Genomic DNA, 18,795 nt, shown 5'->3' with positions numbered 1-18,795 from the left:
TTTTCTCCACACTTTACATTGTTGTTCATTGGTTTAATAACACAGTTAGAATAGGTTGATGGAATTCTCGGTTTTGTGCAAGATATAGAGGATTTGTTTCTTTTACACTGCATAGCATCACGTTATCGTGTTCTTCTTCTTCTCAACCACGCCTAAAGCCACCTGCTCGACCTCTGTTCAGCTCGTTAGCCTTCCAACCCTTCTACTTCTCACGTAGCTCCATCTTTTTAACTTTTCCTTGCTTCCACCCTTCTATTCACCAACCAACTGTACTCACTCTTTCCTCACCTCAGATCTCTGTCCCTGAGCCACCACAAACTCCTCCTTCACCTTACCCATCCACTCATACCACTCCTCCACTCCTCCATCAACCAAAACTCCAACTACAACACATCCTGTAGAAGTTAGCAGAACATCTTGTAGAATTCCTGAGTTTCCTGTAGGATCCCCTGCAGACATCCTGTAGAAGCCTGCAAACTCGGTTGCCGAGCACCTGAACATTGTGGACTTCTGTGGACTGATGCTAGGGATCCTCTGGGACCTCTCCTAGCCCTCCTAACCTTTCCCAAGCTTTCTCTCCCTTCGCACCACCTCTGCACAGCCAAAACCTAATAAGAAACAAAATCATAATCACTCCAACCACTTAAGCAAAAATACAAAAACAATGTTCTTTTCAATGGAAGTAGTTTAAGTTCATGCATTTCATATCACTAGCAGTAATGGCATCATTCTTAGACATTTGCACTCCCACCATTGCATCATAGAGATTAAGCTAGTCAGATTAGGGTTTACTAGGGTTTCCATGTTTTGGTTGGCTTTCAGTTCATTTTTGCAAAGTAGATTAATTTCCTTTGAGATAGCCTTCGTCCATCATTTAGAAAGCTTCTTCTGAGAGCATATAGAAGTTGGCTTGAGCCCTAGCGGACTTGTGCCAGCTGACCAAGTGACAGCTGCGACAAGAGCTAGTACTTGTGCATACAACACCGTCGCTTCCAAGTTTGTACGAACTACCGGGTTGATAAAATTAGAGATAGGAAGCCCCAGGAGTTGTAGCATTATTGCTACAATACTGGAGCCCACCATCTTTTTGGCGCCGTTGCCGGGGAAGCGTCAGAGTATTAGTAATTGTTGCTTTTCTTCTATTTTCTTACTCTTGCCTTCTTCTAAGTAGTTTATTTCATTTCCATTCTGCAAAAGTAGCATAGACATTTCCTGCTTTCATAGATTAACATTTCCTGCTTTCATAGATTAGCATTTCCTGCTTTCATAGAGTAGCATTTCCTTTCTGCAAGCGTAGACTAGCATTTCCATTCTTGCAATTTCATTTGAGCAAAGTAGATTAGTTCTTTCCTGCTTTTAGTTTAATTTTGCATCTTTCATAGTTAGTTGTAGATCAATCTGTTTCAGTTTTGCAGGTACCAAAGAAAAAAGCAAAAACAATCAAAAGAAAAAGAAAGTCTTTTCCATTTCATGCCTCGTAGGAACCGAGATAGATTAGGCAAATTCCTACCAAACACCCCCACCACATCACTGAGTCACCCTTCTCTCTTCTTTGGTGACAGTGACCCAGAAGAACCTATAAGTGAACATCCAGAGATATACAAAGATCCTATAGTAGAAGAAGAGTTAGAGACCACTCCATTTGAAGCTATGGCTGACAATAGAAGAGAAGATGAGAGAATAGAAGGTGCCTTCCCCATCCGAGAGACCAATGGAGAAATGAAAATGAAGAACATTAGCCCCTCCGCCTTACCTCACTTCCATGGACTGACTAGTGAAGATCCTGATACCTTCCTATTTGAGTTTGCTGTCCTCTGTAGAACCTATGACTATACTGAAGATGAGAAAAAGCTGAAACTCTTCCCTTCAACTCTTAAGGATGCAGCATTACGCTGGTTCATGGGCTTACCTGGGAATAGTATCACAACTTGGGCTTAGATGCAGCAAGCTTTCAATACCAAGTACAGGGATTATTGTAGGTCTAAGGAAACCAAGGGAGAAATCTTTAGGATAACCATGGGAAATGATGAGTCCTTAGAGGATTATGAGGAGAGGTTCCAACTAAGCTATAAGCGGGCCAGGTGCACACTTGACCCTGAATCCCTCAAGTTGGTCCTGCTCCGAGGAGTCCCTGAAGACCTCTTAGATACCCTTCACATGTTAGCTGGGGGGGACATTCACCAACTGCCTTATGAGGACATCAAGACAGTGTTTAGAAACCACTCCAGGGAAGCTAGGAAACGAGGTAGGGGAAACCTCCTCTCAACTAGTGTCCCTTTCTCCAAACATGAGCTTGCAAATCAGTTAGAAGATCTCAAGAGTGAGGTGAGACAGACCATTGCCATGCAACTGGACACATTCAGAATCCAGCAGAAGAAAGAAGAAGCTGAGAGAGCCTTGGTTGTCTTCTGCCCTAGGTGCACAAGGAGACACCCTAAGAACGAATGCCCATTGCATTCGGTTGAAGTATGTTTCATTTGTGAGGAGGACCATCCCACAAATCAGTGTCCAACCTTACCTGGGTTTAAAGCCATGTACCAAGGGACAAAAGCTCCCACTGAACCTCTCTATTACCTCAACCAAAGGAGGCCACAAGGATCTAGACCTTATCAGCAGGGGATGCAAGGGGCATCTCAAGCTTACTACAGCCCCAACCAATCGACTCCTATGACTTCTTGGGGTCCCCCTGCTCATCCTTCATGGTCCATGCCTCCTCCATGGTCTTATCCACCTCAATACCCCACTCAACCTACTTCTCATTCATATCATTCACATGCCCAGCCACAGCCTCAATGGAATGCACCTCAGTCGGGGTGGAGGCCCCAATACAACAATCCTCCTGCCATCTTACCTCCACCACCAGTTCAGCCTCAGCCATTACCTCCTGCTCCTCCAAGGCAACCTCAAATGCCTGCTCAACCGAACCCGAACCCCAACAATAGACAGGCCCAGAAGGTATACACTAGGGAAACCTCATGCCCTACCTATGCTGTGGAGATCCAGGAGATCAATCTTCGATCTGGAAAGACTCTACCAGATCGCCAACCTCCTCCCCTAGAGGATGAGGAAGATAAATAGGAAAGTGAACCAAAGGCTATTCCACCCTTTCCTGAGAGACTAACAGCCACCACACAACCCAACCCAGAGGAGGATGAGCTTCTGGGTGAGCTCAAGCAGTTGTGTGTAAAAATACCCCTTCTCCAAGCCATCAAGGATGTGCCAATATACAACAAACTGGTTAAGGAGAAGTGTTTCAAACACCCAGGCAGGCGGAAGAAAGATGCTTCAACCATTAATGTCATAGGACAACTGTCTGACCTGATGCTAGGACAAGTCATCTGCCCAAAGTACCTAGATCCTGGAAGTCCTGTAGTAGATGTCCACATCAATGGCACCATCATACCTCACACCTTGATTGATCTGGGGGCTGCCATTAATGTGATGACCAGGGATACCATGCTCAAACTCAATCTTCAGGGTTCCTTGAGGAAGACCTCGACAGTACTGCAATTAGAAGATCACTCCACCGTGACTCCCGAAGGGATTGTGGAGGATGTCTTGGTCTCTATTGACTCTTGGGAATACCCTGCAGACTTCCTGGTTCTGCAACCAAAGGCAAAGCTTACTGGATATCCTCTCATTTTGGGAAGGCCTTGGTTAGCTACTGCAGATGCTTACATAAGTTGTCGTGCAGGAAACATGACCATCAAAAATGGTCCCATGTCCAAGCAGCTAGTCCTATACCCTCCTGCCCAACCCTCCTTAGAGCATGACTTACCACTCTGGTTGGAAGAAGGAGAGGAAGACGAGGTGTACTCAGCACCTCTATGCACCTTAGAGACCACTAGAAGAGACCCCCCAACCGAGGATGACTTGATCGAGACCTTGATCCAGAATCCACCTTCCAGTGCACTACCCTTAGAGAAATTGGTGGAGGATGCCCAAGCTAGCACTTTAGTGGATCTTTGTACAACCAACCCTGTCACTCCCAGAGTCAAGAATGTGGAGTTCGGCCCTGAGAGAACGTTGAAGATCAGCTCCTCTCTATCTCCTTCCCAGGAAAAGGAGCTGTGTAGCCTGTTGGCCAACCACCTAGATGCTTTTGCTTGGAGCTATAAGGAAATGAAAGGAGTCCATCCTTCGGTCTGTACCCATCATATATACATCAAAGAGGATTGTAAACTGGTTAGGCAACCCCAGAGGAGAATGAATCCAGCTCTTAAGGACATTGTAAAGGAAGAATTGCAAAAACTGTTGGATGCAGGATTCATCTACCCCATCTCAGATAGTGAATGGGTGTCCCCTCTGGTGTTGGTTCCCAAGAAAAATGGGAAATGGAGAATCTGTGTGGACTACCGAGAACTGAACAAAGCTACCAAGAAAGACCATTTCCCTCTACCTTTCATAGACCAAGTGTTGGATGGACTGGCAGGAAAGAAGTTCTTCTCTTTCCTGGATGGGTTTAGCGGGTACAACCAAATCCAAATCAGCCCGGAAGACCAAGATAAGACCACCTTCACTTGTCCTTGGGGTACCTTTGCCTACCGAGTTCTTCCCTTTGGGCTGTGCAATGCTCCTGCTACCTTCCAGAGAGCTGTTTTGAGCATCTTCTCGGAGCTGGTCCATGATGCAGTGGAAATCTATATGGATGACTTTACTCCTTATGGGGCCAACTTCCAGGAAGCATTGTCCAATCTAGGAAAAGTCCTAACCAAATGCATTGAGATGAACTTGTCCCTTAGTCCTGAAAAATGTGAATTCCTAATGACTGAAGGGACCGTGCTAGGCCATACCATTTCTTGCCAAGGGTTGCAGGTGGATCCTAACAAAATTGCTCTCATCAAGAGGGTTCCACCTCCTCAAAAGGTAAGGGATGTCCGGAGTTTCTTGGGATTAGCAAGATATTACCGGAGATTCATTAAAGATTTCAGCAAGCTAGCCTCGTCATTGTTTGGCATGTTGGCAAAAGATGTGGAGTTTAAATGGACTGACGATTGTCAGAGGGCTTTAAATGAATTGAAGGAAAAGTTGGTGTCAGCCCCAATCCTGAGAGGTCCAAACTGGGCCCTACCTTTCCACATCCACACTGATGCCTTGAACAAAGCCATAGGTGCAGCTTTAGGACAGGTTGAGCAAAAACTTCCATATGCCATTTACTTTGTTAGCAAAAACTTGTCCAAAGCTGAGCTGAATTACACTGTAACCGAGAAAGAATTCTTGGCTGTGGTCCATGCACTCAACAAGTTCCGACATTATATTACTGGTTACCAGACCTTTGTACATACAGACCATGCTGCAATTAGATATTTAATGAATAAACCAGATGTGAATGCTCGTATTATTAGATGGTTACTTTTATTACAGCAGTTTGATTTGACCATTGTTGACAAACCAGGTAGAGAAAATGTTGTTGCTGACTTTTTATCTAGATTGGATTTGTCTGCAGATGAGGATGGAACAGTGGATGACAAGATGCCCGATGAACATCTGTTTGCTATTTCAGTACTCTCTCCATGGTTTGCTGATATAGCAAACTACCTTGTTTCAGCACAGTTCCCTCCGCACCTATCTTCCAGAGAAAAGAGCAGAATCATCAGAAAAAGTGCCTCATTTACTTGGATCAGGGGCAATCTGTTCAAGCTTGGCCCCGATCAGATCTTAAGGTGTTGTGTAAGGGAGGAGGAAGTCTTTGATATCCTCCTCACTTGTCATGATGGGCCTTGTGGAGGACATTTTGCAGCAAAGAGAACTGCCTTCAAGATCCTGCATGCAGGATACTATTGGCCCACACTTCATCAAGATGTCAGAAGATATGTCAGCCAGTGTGACCAATGCCAAAGAATGGGGAAACCAACCCAAAGGGATGAGATGCCTCTCCAACCTCAAGTGACTCTTGAGCCATTTGAGAAGTGGGGCATGGACTTGTTGAGGGCCCCGAAGTCGGGTCAACAACAAGGGGGATACCCACCCGGTCTGGAACCTGGTTGGCGGCTCCTTGCCCGTTTGGAGTAGCGGGTCCGACTGGGGATAACGGGACCAGCTTCCCGATGCATGGGATGTGTATGTGTGTGTGTATGGAATTTTGGTTAGGTTACTTCTAAGAAACGTTCTAAAACTACTGTAAATCTATCTTGCAAACTTGAATCTAAATTACTATAATCAAATGAAAAACAACACACAGAATTTACATTAACCCGGGATGTTTCTTTTTTTATGCGATCTAGAAAGATTTCTAACAGCAGCTGGTAATAAAGATCATTCAACTGATATCAGAATATAAATCAATAAAGATAAACCATTCTGCATAAGAAGTTAGGCAGAGCGGTTGTGAACAGCACATCGCATAATCAAATCATTCGCATATTAAGCATGAATAGATAAATCCACCAAACAGAAGTGCCAAATGATAACTTATATATTCATACATTAGCATGCAAACAATATCAGCTGTATATCGCTTTAAGAATACAAGCAGAAATTAATCAAGAGATAAAAGTACCATTAATGACTAATTCTTACTCATAGACTTCAAACAATAACGATCTACCTCTACTTGCTTCTAACGTCTACCAAGAGTACAGAAGTGCAACATCAGTAGCAGACATAAAAATGCAAACATAAATAAATCACGATCCTTCCATTCATCAAAACCTCCTCTGAGGGTGCAGAAGTGCATGTTCTGAGGACAAGTTTTTGACAAATTTCTGGACCCTTCTCCAATGCAATGAGAAGGGTTCAAATACTACTATCTAATCCTAATAATAGTATTATTACAAAATTTAGGATACGGCTCTCAAATGACCGCCCTTTTTCTAATTCAGTAAAACAAAAAGAAAAACAACTTTCTAAATTGAAATTACTTCTTAATTTGGTCCCTGAAATTGCAGTTATCAAGCATGGGCTTGAGAAGAGTCGGTTGGCCGACTTCCGTGCTTAGTTGGGCAGCGAAAACAGCGTCCATAAGAGCTGGCGCTACTTTCTCGGCCGCGTTCATGATGCACCTTACCATCATGCATTGGCTGTGAGGCTTAACTAAGTAAGTCCAGTAACTTTCCTAGTTTAACCTAGCCAATGCCTGAATTGTCTTCCCGTTTGCCTGTGCTTTCTGCTTCCATTCTGCTCCCAGCTGTAACGTACTTGGTAAGTATCCCGGGGTGGACTCTGAAATCAAATTAGCTCTGTGCAAATTTTCATTTACACAATCGATAAGTATGGTCGCCTGTGTTGCCGCTGACTCTGCTGCCTGCTCCGCCTGTGTTATTTGCTCGTCCCATTTGTTGAAGAGCAAGTCTTTGTGATTTTCATTAATCTTAGGCGCCCCTGCTTTCTTCCCTTCCTCGTCATTTTGCCAAGCCAGATATTCTGTTACTCTTTTGTTGGCCTGGTCATAGTCATTCCATAGTTCCACTACCTGGCTGGTGATCTTGTCGCTCAGCTCACAAAAATGCCTCCACTGTGATATTCTACGTACCATGTCTTCCTGTTGCTGTGACAGTTGGTCATTTAAGCTGATGGACTCTGAAATAAATTCTGTCAGCTTGGGTTCATCCTTGTGCATTTCTTGCACCGTCTGCAGTTGCTTTTCCTTTTCTTTAATACTTCTTTGGTGGCTCAGCTGCATCTGGCGAAAGTCTTCTTGTAGTCTTTCAAGCTGCTTGGAAGCTTCAACGTTTATATTAGCTTGTTGCAACTGTCGTTGCAGCAGTTGTATTTGACTCTCACGTTCTTTTAGAAGTTGCTGAACTTCAGAAGCCTTGTCGATGGTCGCAGAAGCATATGCTCCTGCAATCTGAGACAACTTGGTGAGGTTTTCGGTTGGATTGCTATTTGGATCTTTCCACAAGACATCTAGGTGTTCAGCATCTTGAGCTAGTGCATCCGCAAGCTTTCTTTTCTTTCTTTGTCTCCTTACAACTGCCTTGTGCTGTGGGCTGTAGAATACGTCCAGTGGAGGGATCTCTTCTACGCTAAGTAGAAGTTCTGAGGATGGAGCGATAGGAAGATGCTCCATCTCTGTGGTGCTACTGACTATGGTTTAGAGGACCTCTTGCGCCACCTGCGTGTTGTCCACAGGTGTTTTCGGGACCTGACCTTCAAGATTAATCAGTTCATTGAAGGTCTCCCATTCTTTATCTAATTCTAATGTAACAAGAGGTGCTTCGGTGACGGGGGGAGGAACTTCTCTTGATGACGAGGCGGCAACTTGCTGCTGAGCCATTGAACTTGACTGAGCTGTGTCCTTGATTGTTTCTTCGTTTCTTTCTTCTTTGCGGACAGACTCCTCAAGATCTGGAGATATTTCTTGCACGGCGTTGGAATCAGACTTGGAGGCACTGGAGTGTTCACTGAGGCTGACGCTTGGAGTCGGTTCTCTGGCAGTTATCCGCAGTCCTTCCAGTGGAATGTTAGCCTCTTTCTCTATACAATGTGAATTTCCGGAAGTCGTCCGGGGACAGCCTCGATCGTGCTTCCTGCAAAACTTCTTCGAGCAAGTTCGTTCCCTGAAAAAGATCGTCAAACAGATCTTTCTGTCCAGAGAACACACTTATCCTGACGCTAGTTGTAAATTCCTGGGCAACTTTATTTGGGTTGAATGGCCTTGGTGGGAGTTTAAATAGTTGGAGACACGTCACATTCTCCACCTCACCAAAAGCGTGCCCTACATCGAATAAAGAGAAGACCCCACACGTGACTGGGAATTGAGGCCAAATGGCCTTCTTTTTGTTCTTTAGGTCCTTAGTTAAACCACCTTCAGAACAAGTCTGATAAGCGATTTCTCGGGCCAACAATTTATTTGGGATATATAAGGGTAGGACATGTGGGGGTACTGTGCTTCCAAAAACTCGGATATAGGTAAACCATTCTTCCCCAAACCATCTTGCGATGGAGGCGATATCAATCTGTGCCTCGGGAGAGCATCTTGGGGGATGTTTATTGTATATTATCCTATGTATGGGTAATATAAGTCCATGGCAAATCTGGTAAAAATGGGGGGCGAACTGGGAATCCCACAAAATTTTATGATAGACATGAATAGGCAATGGGTCCTGGGTAGTCCATTGCCAACCCATGGTAGGGAATTTGGATACAAGACAGACAGAATCCATTATATAGGCAGACAAATAAAAAGGGGGATAGACTCTTTGGGAGTGGGATCTTTTAGAATGGTAGTGGAGGACCGCTGTGTACAGAGTGTCAGAAAGGATTTTGGCCCAATCCACTATCTCAGAGTTAGTTGCAGCATCGATCAGGGGTAGCCATTCGGTTGAAAATTTATTGATATCTGGTTTACCGAATATTCTACAGAGCATAGCTGCAGCAAAACAATATGGGAAAGTAAGAGAACCAGTGCTATACATACCGTTCTTATCTTTCTTCAATGGTTCATCTCTTTTTGACCACTCCTTAGTGGTATCAGATAAGTCGGGATTTTTTGCTACGAACTTCGTAACGAATTCTGCATTGTAGGTCGCTTGCGGCTCAGGTAAATGATACATGAGCCTTAGGTCTTGAGCTGCAAACGCTGCTACGATCCCATGTCCCTGGGATTTGAACTGTCTCTGGTGCAACTCCGCATCGTCTAGTATCCATTTGATCATGTCTGTGTATGGCAGGATCTTCGGCCTTGCTGCAATTCTGTGGAGGAAAGAACATGCTAGGTCTTCCAGGGATGCTTCTGAAGAACGTAATGCATCCGGGACAGCAGGAGTTACTTTGATTATTCTCGGATTTTCTTCCTCCAATATCCTATACATGCCTTCCCAGGTTGAGATGCCCACATCCTTATTGCATGCAGTGTCTGTGTAGAGGGGCGCCATCTCTTTGGTCTTTTCCCTTGCCTCTGAGCTCTGAGCTTTGTTCTTCTTCCCCATCTCGCTTAACGTTTCTGTTCGGTTTTGCCTTCGAGTTTTGCTCCTGCAAGTTAAGAGCGAAACCGTAAGATCGATCAGAAAGGTGATGAGAAGGCGTTAAATGCAAGAGATAGATTAGATACGCCACCTTACGTGAAGCAAAATCCGCATTAAGGCACGCGTCTTCATGCCACTTAATAAATGACAACTAATTCATTACTAACATTGAATGCGCATAATTTCCAAGTCAGATAATGGTAAGTGGATTTTCTTTGGGTGGCGTGCCCGAAAGAGTTGTACCGAGGTGCTTTTATGACTTGCCAGCGCATCCTCGCATATCGCGCGATCGCAAACGGCAGTGATCGCAATATCGCAGATCGTCATATCGCAGATCGCAACAATTCAGTGCTTGCCAACGTACTTCGCCTAGTTTCTGCGATGTGCGATCGCGCGATCGTAGGTTGGCGGGTTTACAAGTTTTTCTTTATGGAGGCTAGTGTATTGCGATGCGATGTTGTTCATCAACGCCGAGGAGATGCGCATATTAGCATTTTTTAGAGAGGGAACGAAGGTGTTTTTTATCTTTTTCGTGATGCAACTCTTAGAGATTTGCTTTTATGAACATAGTTTTAGGCTTAAATCGTCCAAGGACCTTTTTCTACGTTTTATGCTTGTAATTTCAAAAGAAGTCTTTGTTTTTCGAAAATTAACTAAGGGTCCCCTATTCAATCTATCATCATGACTGATATTAGGCTGAATTAGGGGGGGGTTGTTGCTGGCCACAACAGGACTTTGTGGGCCCAATCAACCCTTCTTCGAGGCAAAGGTCTTACATCATTGTGTGTACTGACTATTTGACAAAGTGGGCAGAGACTAAAGCAATCAAAGCAGCAACAGAAGAAATGGTGGCTGAGTTCCTAAGAGAAAACATCTTCTATAAGTTTGGCTATCCAAGAGAGCTGGTCACCGATCAAGGGAGCCAGTTCACATCCAACCTGGTTGAAGATCTACTAGCTCATCACAAGATCAAGCATAGGACTTCCACCCCTTATCACCCTCAAGCAAATGGGCAGGTGGAAGTCACCAATAGAGCATTGGAAGGGATCTTGACTAAGGTGGTGAGCGGCAGCAGAAAGGACTGGGCAGATCGCCTGGTTGAAGCCACATGGGCTTACAACACCACTTGGAAGACCACCACCGGCTTCACACCTTATGAGCTGGTCTATGGGAAGAAAGCTTTGCTATCCATTGAGTTTGAATACAGCACTTTGAGGATGGCAGCTCAGCTGGACCTAGATCTCAGCCATGCACAACAAGAAAGGCTATTGCAGCTGAATGGCCTGGATGAGCACCGAATGCAGACCCTCCTTCACTCAGAAGTGGTTCAACTTCAGAGAAAGGTGTGGCATGACCAACATCTCCATGACAAGCAATTTCAGCCGGGAGACTGGGCTTTGTTGTATGACTCCAGATACAAGGATTTCAAGGGAAAGCTGAGAACCAGATGGCTAGGGCCATATTCAGTGGAAAAATTTCATGATAATGGATCTGTGCTTATTAGGACCATTGATGAGGAAGCCACCCCCATGCTTGTCAATGGGCATCGATTGAAGATCTACAGGAAGCGTCCCTCAAGACAAGAGTTCGTCAAAACTATGGAGTGGGCAGTGTTGGTCATAGAGAAGGGTTCTGCCTCTGCTTTGGGCATACCCTGAAGAATCTAATAAAAAATAAAAAGAAAAAAAAGAAAAAAGAAAAAAGAGAAAAATAATAATAAAAGATCCTTGGGTGAAAACCTTTCTGAGGCGCCCAAGGCAGGTGGTAGGGGTGAAAACCTCATTGAGGCGCCCCTATTGTCTTTCAAAAAAAAAAAAAAAAAAAAGGAAAAGGTTTGAAAAAGATCCTTGAGTGAAAACCTCTCTGAGGCGCTCAGGGCAGATGGCACGGGTGAAAACCTCTTTGAGGCGCCCCTGTTATCTTTCAAAAAAAAAGAGAAAAAAAAGAGAAAAAAACAATAAGCAAAATATGGTAAAATTGCATGCAGGTTGCAGATGTTCTATGGAGGAGAGGAAGCCTCCAATATCCTATACATGCCTTCCCAGGTTGAGATGCCCGCATCCTTATTGCATGCAGTGTCTGTGTAGAGGGGCGCCATCTCTTTGGTCTTTTCCCTTGCCTCTGAGCTCTGAGCTTTGTTCTTCTTCCCCATCTCGCTTAACGTTTCTGTTCGGTTTTGCCTTCGAGTTTTGCTCCTGCAAGTTAAGAGCGAAACCGAAAGATCGATCAGAAAGGTGATGAGAATGCGTTAAATGCAAGAGATAGATTAGATATGCCACCTTACGTGAAGAAAAATCCGCATTAAGGCACGTGTCTTCATGCCACTTAATAACTGACAACTAATTCATTACTAACATTGAATGCGCATAATTTCCAAGTCAGATAATGGTAAGTGGATTTTCTTTGGGTGGCGTGCCCGAAAGAGTCGTACCGAGGTGCTTTTATGACTTGCCAGCGCATCCTCGCATATCGGACGATCGCAAATGGCAGTGATCGCAATATCACAGATCTTCATATCGCAGATCGCAACAATTCAATGCTTGCCAACGTACTTCGCCTAGTTTCTGCGATGTGCGATCGACCGATCGCACGATCGCAGGTCGGCGGGTTTACAAGTTTTTCTTTATGGAGGCTAGTGTATTGCGATGCGATGTTGTTCATCAACGCCGAGGCGATGCGCATATTAGCATTTTTTAGAGAGGGAACGAAGGTGTTTTTTATCTTTTTCGTGATGCAACTCTTAGAGATTTGCTTTTATGAACATAGTTTTAGGCTTAAATCGTCCAAGGACCTTTTTCTACGTTTTATGCTTGTAATTTCAAAAGAAGTCTTTGTTTTTCGAAAATTAACTAAGGGTCCCCTATTCAATCTATCATCATGACTGATATTAGGCTGAATTAGGGGGGGGGGGTTGTTGCTGGCCACAACAATTGGCGATTCACTTGGGAGAACCAGTTATCTTTGCTCTTTTTCTATTGATGTTTTCGGACTTTTCTTTTAAAAATTTTCTCAGGGAATTCGAACTTTATTATAAAAAGATAACAACAAACAATACTTCAAAGCATCAATGATGTTTTGTTTTATCCCCATCTTATTTCAATTACTTGCATTCCCAGGTTGTTTTCCGAGTTTAGATCAGTTACTACTTGGTCTTGTTAAGACATAGAAATAAAGAGTTCTCTTATGTATCAACCCCTTTTTAAGAATGCCCTTTTGTCGCAGGTAGAGCCACTGCTGCCAGCAGGCGTCCATAGCCTCGACAGGGTTACCTATTATCCAGGAATGATCCTTTATCCAGCTTTGGGTTTTTTAACAACTTTTTCAAAAGAAATATACCTTTGCTGATGCTTTTTCCTTTTTTATTCTCTAAAGAACAATGTCTTGGTTTGGTGGCCAAATTATGACACAATCATTCACTCGATTTATACTTTTGCTGAACAAGCTGGCTCGTGATGAGACCCCTTGTCTTTTGATCGCAACAATCTTGAGTCGTTGCCCTGTTTTGGTAGACAGTTTTGGCAAAGTCAGCAAGTTATAACATTTGTGATTATGATAAGTCGGCTCGTGATGAGACCTCTTATTCTTTGAGATATATCATCTTTCTGGGTCATTTCTCTGAACGTTGCATTTTCCTTTAGCAAGGAGGAAGTCAAATTCTCTTTCCTTAAGAAAGTTCTGGACGACAATGATAGGGTTGCTTTTGATAATGGCTGCTTTTACAGAGAATCTTTATTCTAATATTGATACCTTTCATTGTGCTGATCTAAAACGAATTCCTCACTGAGATAACTTTCTTTAAAAATTTTCTGGGTTTGAACTTTAACATCATCTCTGGGTTAAAGATCTATTGATAATAAAGGCCAGACTCCCACAGGATTAGCTGTTCATAAGAGCCGAAATTCCAAAATATTTAACAGAGACAAGGTACTGTTTAGCCAGAACAAACTTTATTTTGGATAGGCAATTGTTATCTAGGGTCATGTAGAGAATACAACTGACACTGCCTATCTTTATTGGAAGCAAACTAATATCCTATCTAAATTACCACTACTCCTACTCTGATTATGTACAGGAAATAGCTAAGAAAAATGGTATTTCCAATGGAACCAACGATTCATTATTATTCCTAGCCGCATAGATCGCCCGAGCATAAAAAAATTTAATTGAATTCCCCTTGGGTAGAACTTGTTGGTTAGGGGGTAAGGAACCGTGAATCTAGTTGGAATCTTGTCTGATTTCATCTTCTTATGATAGGTTTCTTCCAACCGAATACCTATTGGATCACAAAAATTGGGATGAATTTCTTTTGTAAATGGGTGATCTTTCAATAGTAAGGATAACAAGCCGAACCGTGAAATAGGTTCTTCAATTTCAATGGCTTGTAACCCGTTGATTGTTAATTCTGAATTTTTAGCGATCTCGCTTGAAATGAAAGTTTTTTTACATAAATCGCCAAAATCTAATCTATCAAAATTTTGGAGTTTTAAAAAGAAGTCCGATTTTGTACAAAAGGAATGTAAGCGAAAAAGAAAAGATTGGGTAGCTATATATACAGTGGCGTCACACGTCTGGGAGTTACTTGTAACTTTCTGCTTTTCACAAGAACTGGCCGGGTTCTGCGAATTAGGAATTAAATCATGATTGCGATCAGGGATGGAGACCTCCTCTGGATATGAATCATAGATAGGAGCATCGTCGTGGATAGTAAAATCATTCAAATGGGATTTTGCTTTGAGATGAGGGTTAGATGGGATAGCTTCTGATTTAAGATGTTTCTTATGATCTGACCCTAATTGAGTTACTTGTGACAATTCGACATTATCACAATTATCACAACAATTATCTCGAAAGACTTTACCATTTTCCCTATGTTCCTCTTTTTCATTATGTGTTTTTAGACAAGGGAGATGAGGCAGCTCTTGTTTGGTATAAATCGTAGGCTGTGATATATTGGTCTCTTTATTTCGGAAACCCAACGATGTCTTGTTTGAATAATCCTCTGATGGAATAGACTTGATATTATGAGGGAGAAGATTGTTACTACTAAAAACATCAGGGTAAAGAGAAAAGTGTGGATCTGGAAAAATGCATTTAAAAACATTAAATAAATCTCGTTCATCAGATCCACAATAAGTATCAGGCTTTAGATCATACCTTTTTTCGTCGATACTTTTCGAAAAAGAAACGGTGGATGGATCTAACCTTGGCATCAGTATTTGATTCGAAAAAATACTGTTTGACTTTATTTTAAAGTCGTCTTCTGGTGTCAGGGTGCTTTCCTCTTCAGTACTTTCGCTTTCTTCTTTTGATGTCAGAGCATGCAAAACTCCTAGGCTAAATTCTGTTTGTTCAGGTACAGGAGGTATGGAAACTTCATCACAATCCGAAGATTCTTCATCTGTGAGCTCATCCTCAAGATCATATTGTAGGCATTTAAGATGAAATCGTATATTGAAATCCCTCACGGGTTCATCGTGTTTTCGCAGATAGTCGATTTCATCATACACCTGGTCGTATTCATAGCAATCAAATTCCAAGATGAAAGCTTTAACGAGTTGGTCCCAGCTGTGGACTGATGCAGCTGGGAGGTTTCTGCACCATTTCCTAGCTTCTGCTGTGAATGTGAGAGTAAAAATCCTGCATAAAACGCCTTCGTCAATTTTCTGAATATCAGCACTAGAGACTCTATGAATGAACTGTAAGGCGTGATGAAATGCAGAAGAATTATTCTCACCATTAAATTTTACCTGAGATAATAGTCTTACCACATCCGGTGGAGTGTTGGAAGATGTAGGAACATGGATGCAACTCCAAATGGGAATTCTGTGAGTAGACATCCTCTTTTAGTTTTAAAAATATTCCAACAGACAATAGGCTCAGGCCCTCCTTCTAGCGCCACAAATGTTGAGGGCCCCGAAGTCGGGTCAACAACAAGGGGGATACCCACCCGGTCCGGAGCCTGGTTGGTGGCTCCTTGCCCGTTTGGAGTAGCGGGTCCGACTGGGGATAACGGGACCAGCTTCCCGATGCATGGGATGTGTATGTGTGTGTGTATGGAATTTTGGTTAGGTTACTTCTAAGAAACGTTCTAAAACTACTGTAAATCTATCTTGCAAACTTGAATCTAAATTACTATAATCAAATGAAAAACAACACACATAATTTACATTAACCCGGGATGTTTCTTTTGTTATGCGATCTAGAAAGATTTCTAACAGCAGCTGGTAATAAAGATCATTCAACTGATATCAGAATATAAATCAATAAAGATAAACCATTCTGCATAAGAAGTTAGGCAGAGCGGTTGTGAACAGCACATCGCATAATCAAATCATTCGCATATTAAGCATGAATAGATAAATCCACCGTACAGAAGTGCCAAATGATAACTTATATATTCATACATTAGCATGCAAACAATATCAGCTGTATATCGCTTTAAGAATACAAGCAGAAATTAATCAAGAGATAAAAGTACCATTAATGACTAATTCTTACTCATAGACTTCAAACAATAACGATCTACCTCTACTTGCTTCTAACATCTACCAAGAGTACAGAAGTGCAACATCAGTAGCAGACATAAAAATGCAAACATAAATAAATCACGATCCTTCCATTCATCAAAACCTCCTCTGAGGGTGCAGAAGTGCATGTTCTGAGGACAAGTTTTTGACAAATTTCTGGACCCTTCTCCAATGCAATGAGAAGGGTTCAAATACTACTATCTAATCCTAATAATAGTATTATTACAAAATTTAGGATACGGCTCTCAAATGACCGCCCTTTTTCTAATTCAGTAAAACAAAAAGAAAAACAACTTTCTAAATTGAAATTACTTCTTAATTTGGTCCCTGAAATTGCAGTTATCAAGCATGGGCTTGAGAAGAGTCGGTTGGCCGACTTCCGTGCTTAGTTGGGCTGCGAAAACAACGTCCATAAGAGCTGGCGCTACTTTCTCGGCCGCGTTCATGATGCACCTTACCGTCATGCATTGGCTGTGAGGCTTAACTAAGTAAGTCCAGTAACTTTCCCAATTTAACCTAGCCAATGCCTGAATTGTCTTCCCATTTGCCTGTGCTTTCTGCTTCCATTCTGCTCCCATATGTAACGCACTTGGTAAGTATCCCGGGGTGGACTCTGAAATCAAATTAGCTCTGTGCAAATTTTCATTTACACAATCGATAAGTATGGTCGCCTGTGTTGCCGCTGACTCTGCTGCCTGCTCCGCCTGTGTTATTTGCTCATCCCATTTGTTGAAGAGCAAGTCTTTGTGATTTTCATTAATCTTAGGCGCCCCTGCTTTCTTCCCTTCCTCGTCATTTTGCCAAGCCAGATATTTTGTTACTCTTTTGTTGGCCTGGTCATAGTCATTCCGTAGTTCCACTACCTGGCTGGTGATCTTGTCGCTCAGCACACAAAAATGCCTCCACTGTGATATTCTACGTACCATGTCTTCCTATTGCTGTGACAGTTGGCCGTTTAAGCTGATGGACTTTGAAAGAAATTCTGTTAGCTTGGGTTCATCCTTGTGCATTTCTCGCACCGTCTGCAGTTGCTTTTCCTTTTCTTCAATACTTCTTTGGTGGCTCAGCTGCATCTGGCGAAAGTCTTCTTGTAGTCTTTCAAGCTGCTTGGAAGCTTCAGCGTTTATATTGGCTTGTTGCAACTGTCGTTGCAGCAGTTGTATTTGACTCTCACGTTCTTTTAGAAGTTGCTGAACTTCAGAAGCCTTGTCGATGGTCGCAGAAGCATATGCTCCTGCAATCTGAGACAACTTGGTGAGTTTTTCGGTTGGATTGCTATTCGGATCTTTCCACAAGACATCTAGGTGTTCAGCATCTTGAGCTAGTGCATCCGCAAGCTTTCTTTTCTTTCTTTGTCTCCTTACAACTGCCTTGTGCTATGGGCTGTAGAATACGTCCAGTGGAGGGATCTCTTCTACGCTAAGTAGAAGTTCTGAGGATGGAGCGATAAAAAGATGCTCCATCTCTGTGGTGCTACTGACTATGGTTGAGAGGACCTCTTGCGCCACCTGCGTGTTGTCCACAGGTGTTTTCGGGACCTGACCTTCAAGATTAATCAGTTCATTGAAGGTCTCCCATTCTTTATCTAATTCTACTGTAACAAGAGGTGCTTCGGTGACGGGGGGAGGAACTTCTCTTGATGACGAGGCGACAACTTGCTGCTGAGCCATCGAACTTGACTGAGTTGTGTCCTTGATTGTTTCTTCGTTTCTTTCTTCTTTGCGGACAGACTCTTCAAGATCTGGAGATATTTCTTGCACGACGCTGGAATCAGATTTGGAGGCACTGGAGTGTTCACTGAGGCTGACGCTTGGAGTTGGTTCTCTGGCAGCTATCCGTAGTCCTTCCAGTGGAATGTTAGCTAGCCTTGTTTCTCTATACAATGTGAATTTCTAGAAGTCGTCCGAGGACAGCCTCGATCGTGCTTCCTACAAAACTTCTTCGAGCGAGTTCTTTCCCTGAAAAAGATCGTCAAACAGATCTTTCTATCCAGAGAACACACTTATCCTGACGCTAGTTGTAAATTCCTGGGCCACTTTATTTGGGTCGAATGGCCTTGGTGGGAGTTTAAATAGTTGGAGACACGTCACATTCTCCACCTCACCAAAAGCGTGCCCTACATCGAATAAAGAGAAGACCCCACACGTGACTGGGAATTGAGGCCAAATGGCCTTCTTTTTGTTCTTTAGGTCCTTAGTTAAACCACCTTCAGAACAAGTCTGATAAGCGATTTCTCGGGCCAAAAATATATCTGGGATATATAAGGGTAGGACATGCGGGGGTACTGTGGTTCCAAAAACTCGGATATAGGTAAACCATTCTTCCCCAAACCATCTTGCGATGGAGGTGATATCAATCTG

At 43.0% G+C, this 18,795-nt stretch overlaps 1 protein-coding gene across 1 annotated transcript in view; it reads right to left on the bottom strand.

Moving 5' to 3' along the window:
• LOC149173126 (uncharacterized) overlaps nucleotides 1-9,599 on the bottom strand; it is a 33,307-nt gene extending 23,708 nt beyond the window's left edge. Inside the window, 1 exon segment of the mRNA XM_089426585.1 lies at nucleotides 9,362-9,599. Within this exon segment, the coding sequence (XP_089282711.1) occupies nucleotides 9,362-9,599 (238 nt within the window).
• Between the last annotated feature and the right edge of the window lie 9,196 nt (nucleotides 9,600-18,795).

This window comes from Pinus tabuliformis, chromosome 4_2 (assembly GCF_031772625.1).
Source record: "Pinus tabuliformis cultivar Carrire ecotype Pingquan chromosome 4_2, CPIR1, whole genome shotgun sequence".
In the NCBI taxonomy this organism is placed as follows: Eukaryota; Viridiplantae; Streptophyta; class Pinopsida; order Pinales; family Pinaceae; genus Pinus; species Pinus tabuliformis.
The sequence above is the reverse complement of the archived record's forward strand: the minus strand, read 5'-3'. Positions and strand labels throughout refer to the sequence as shown.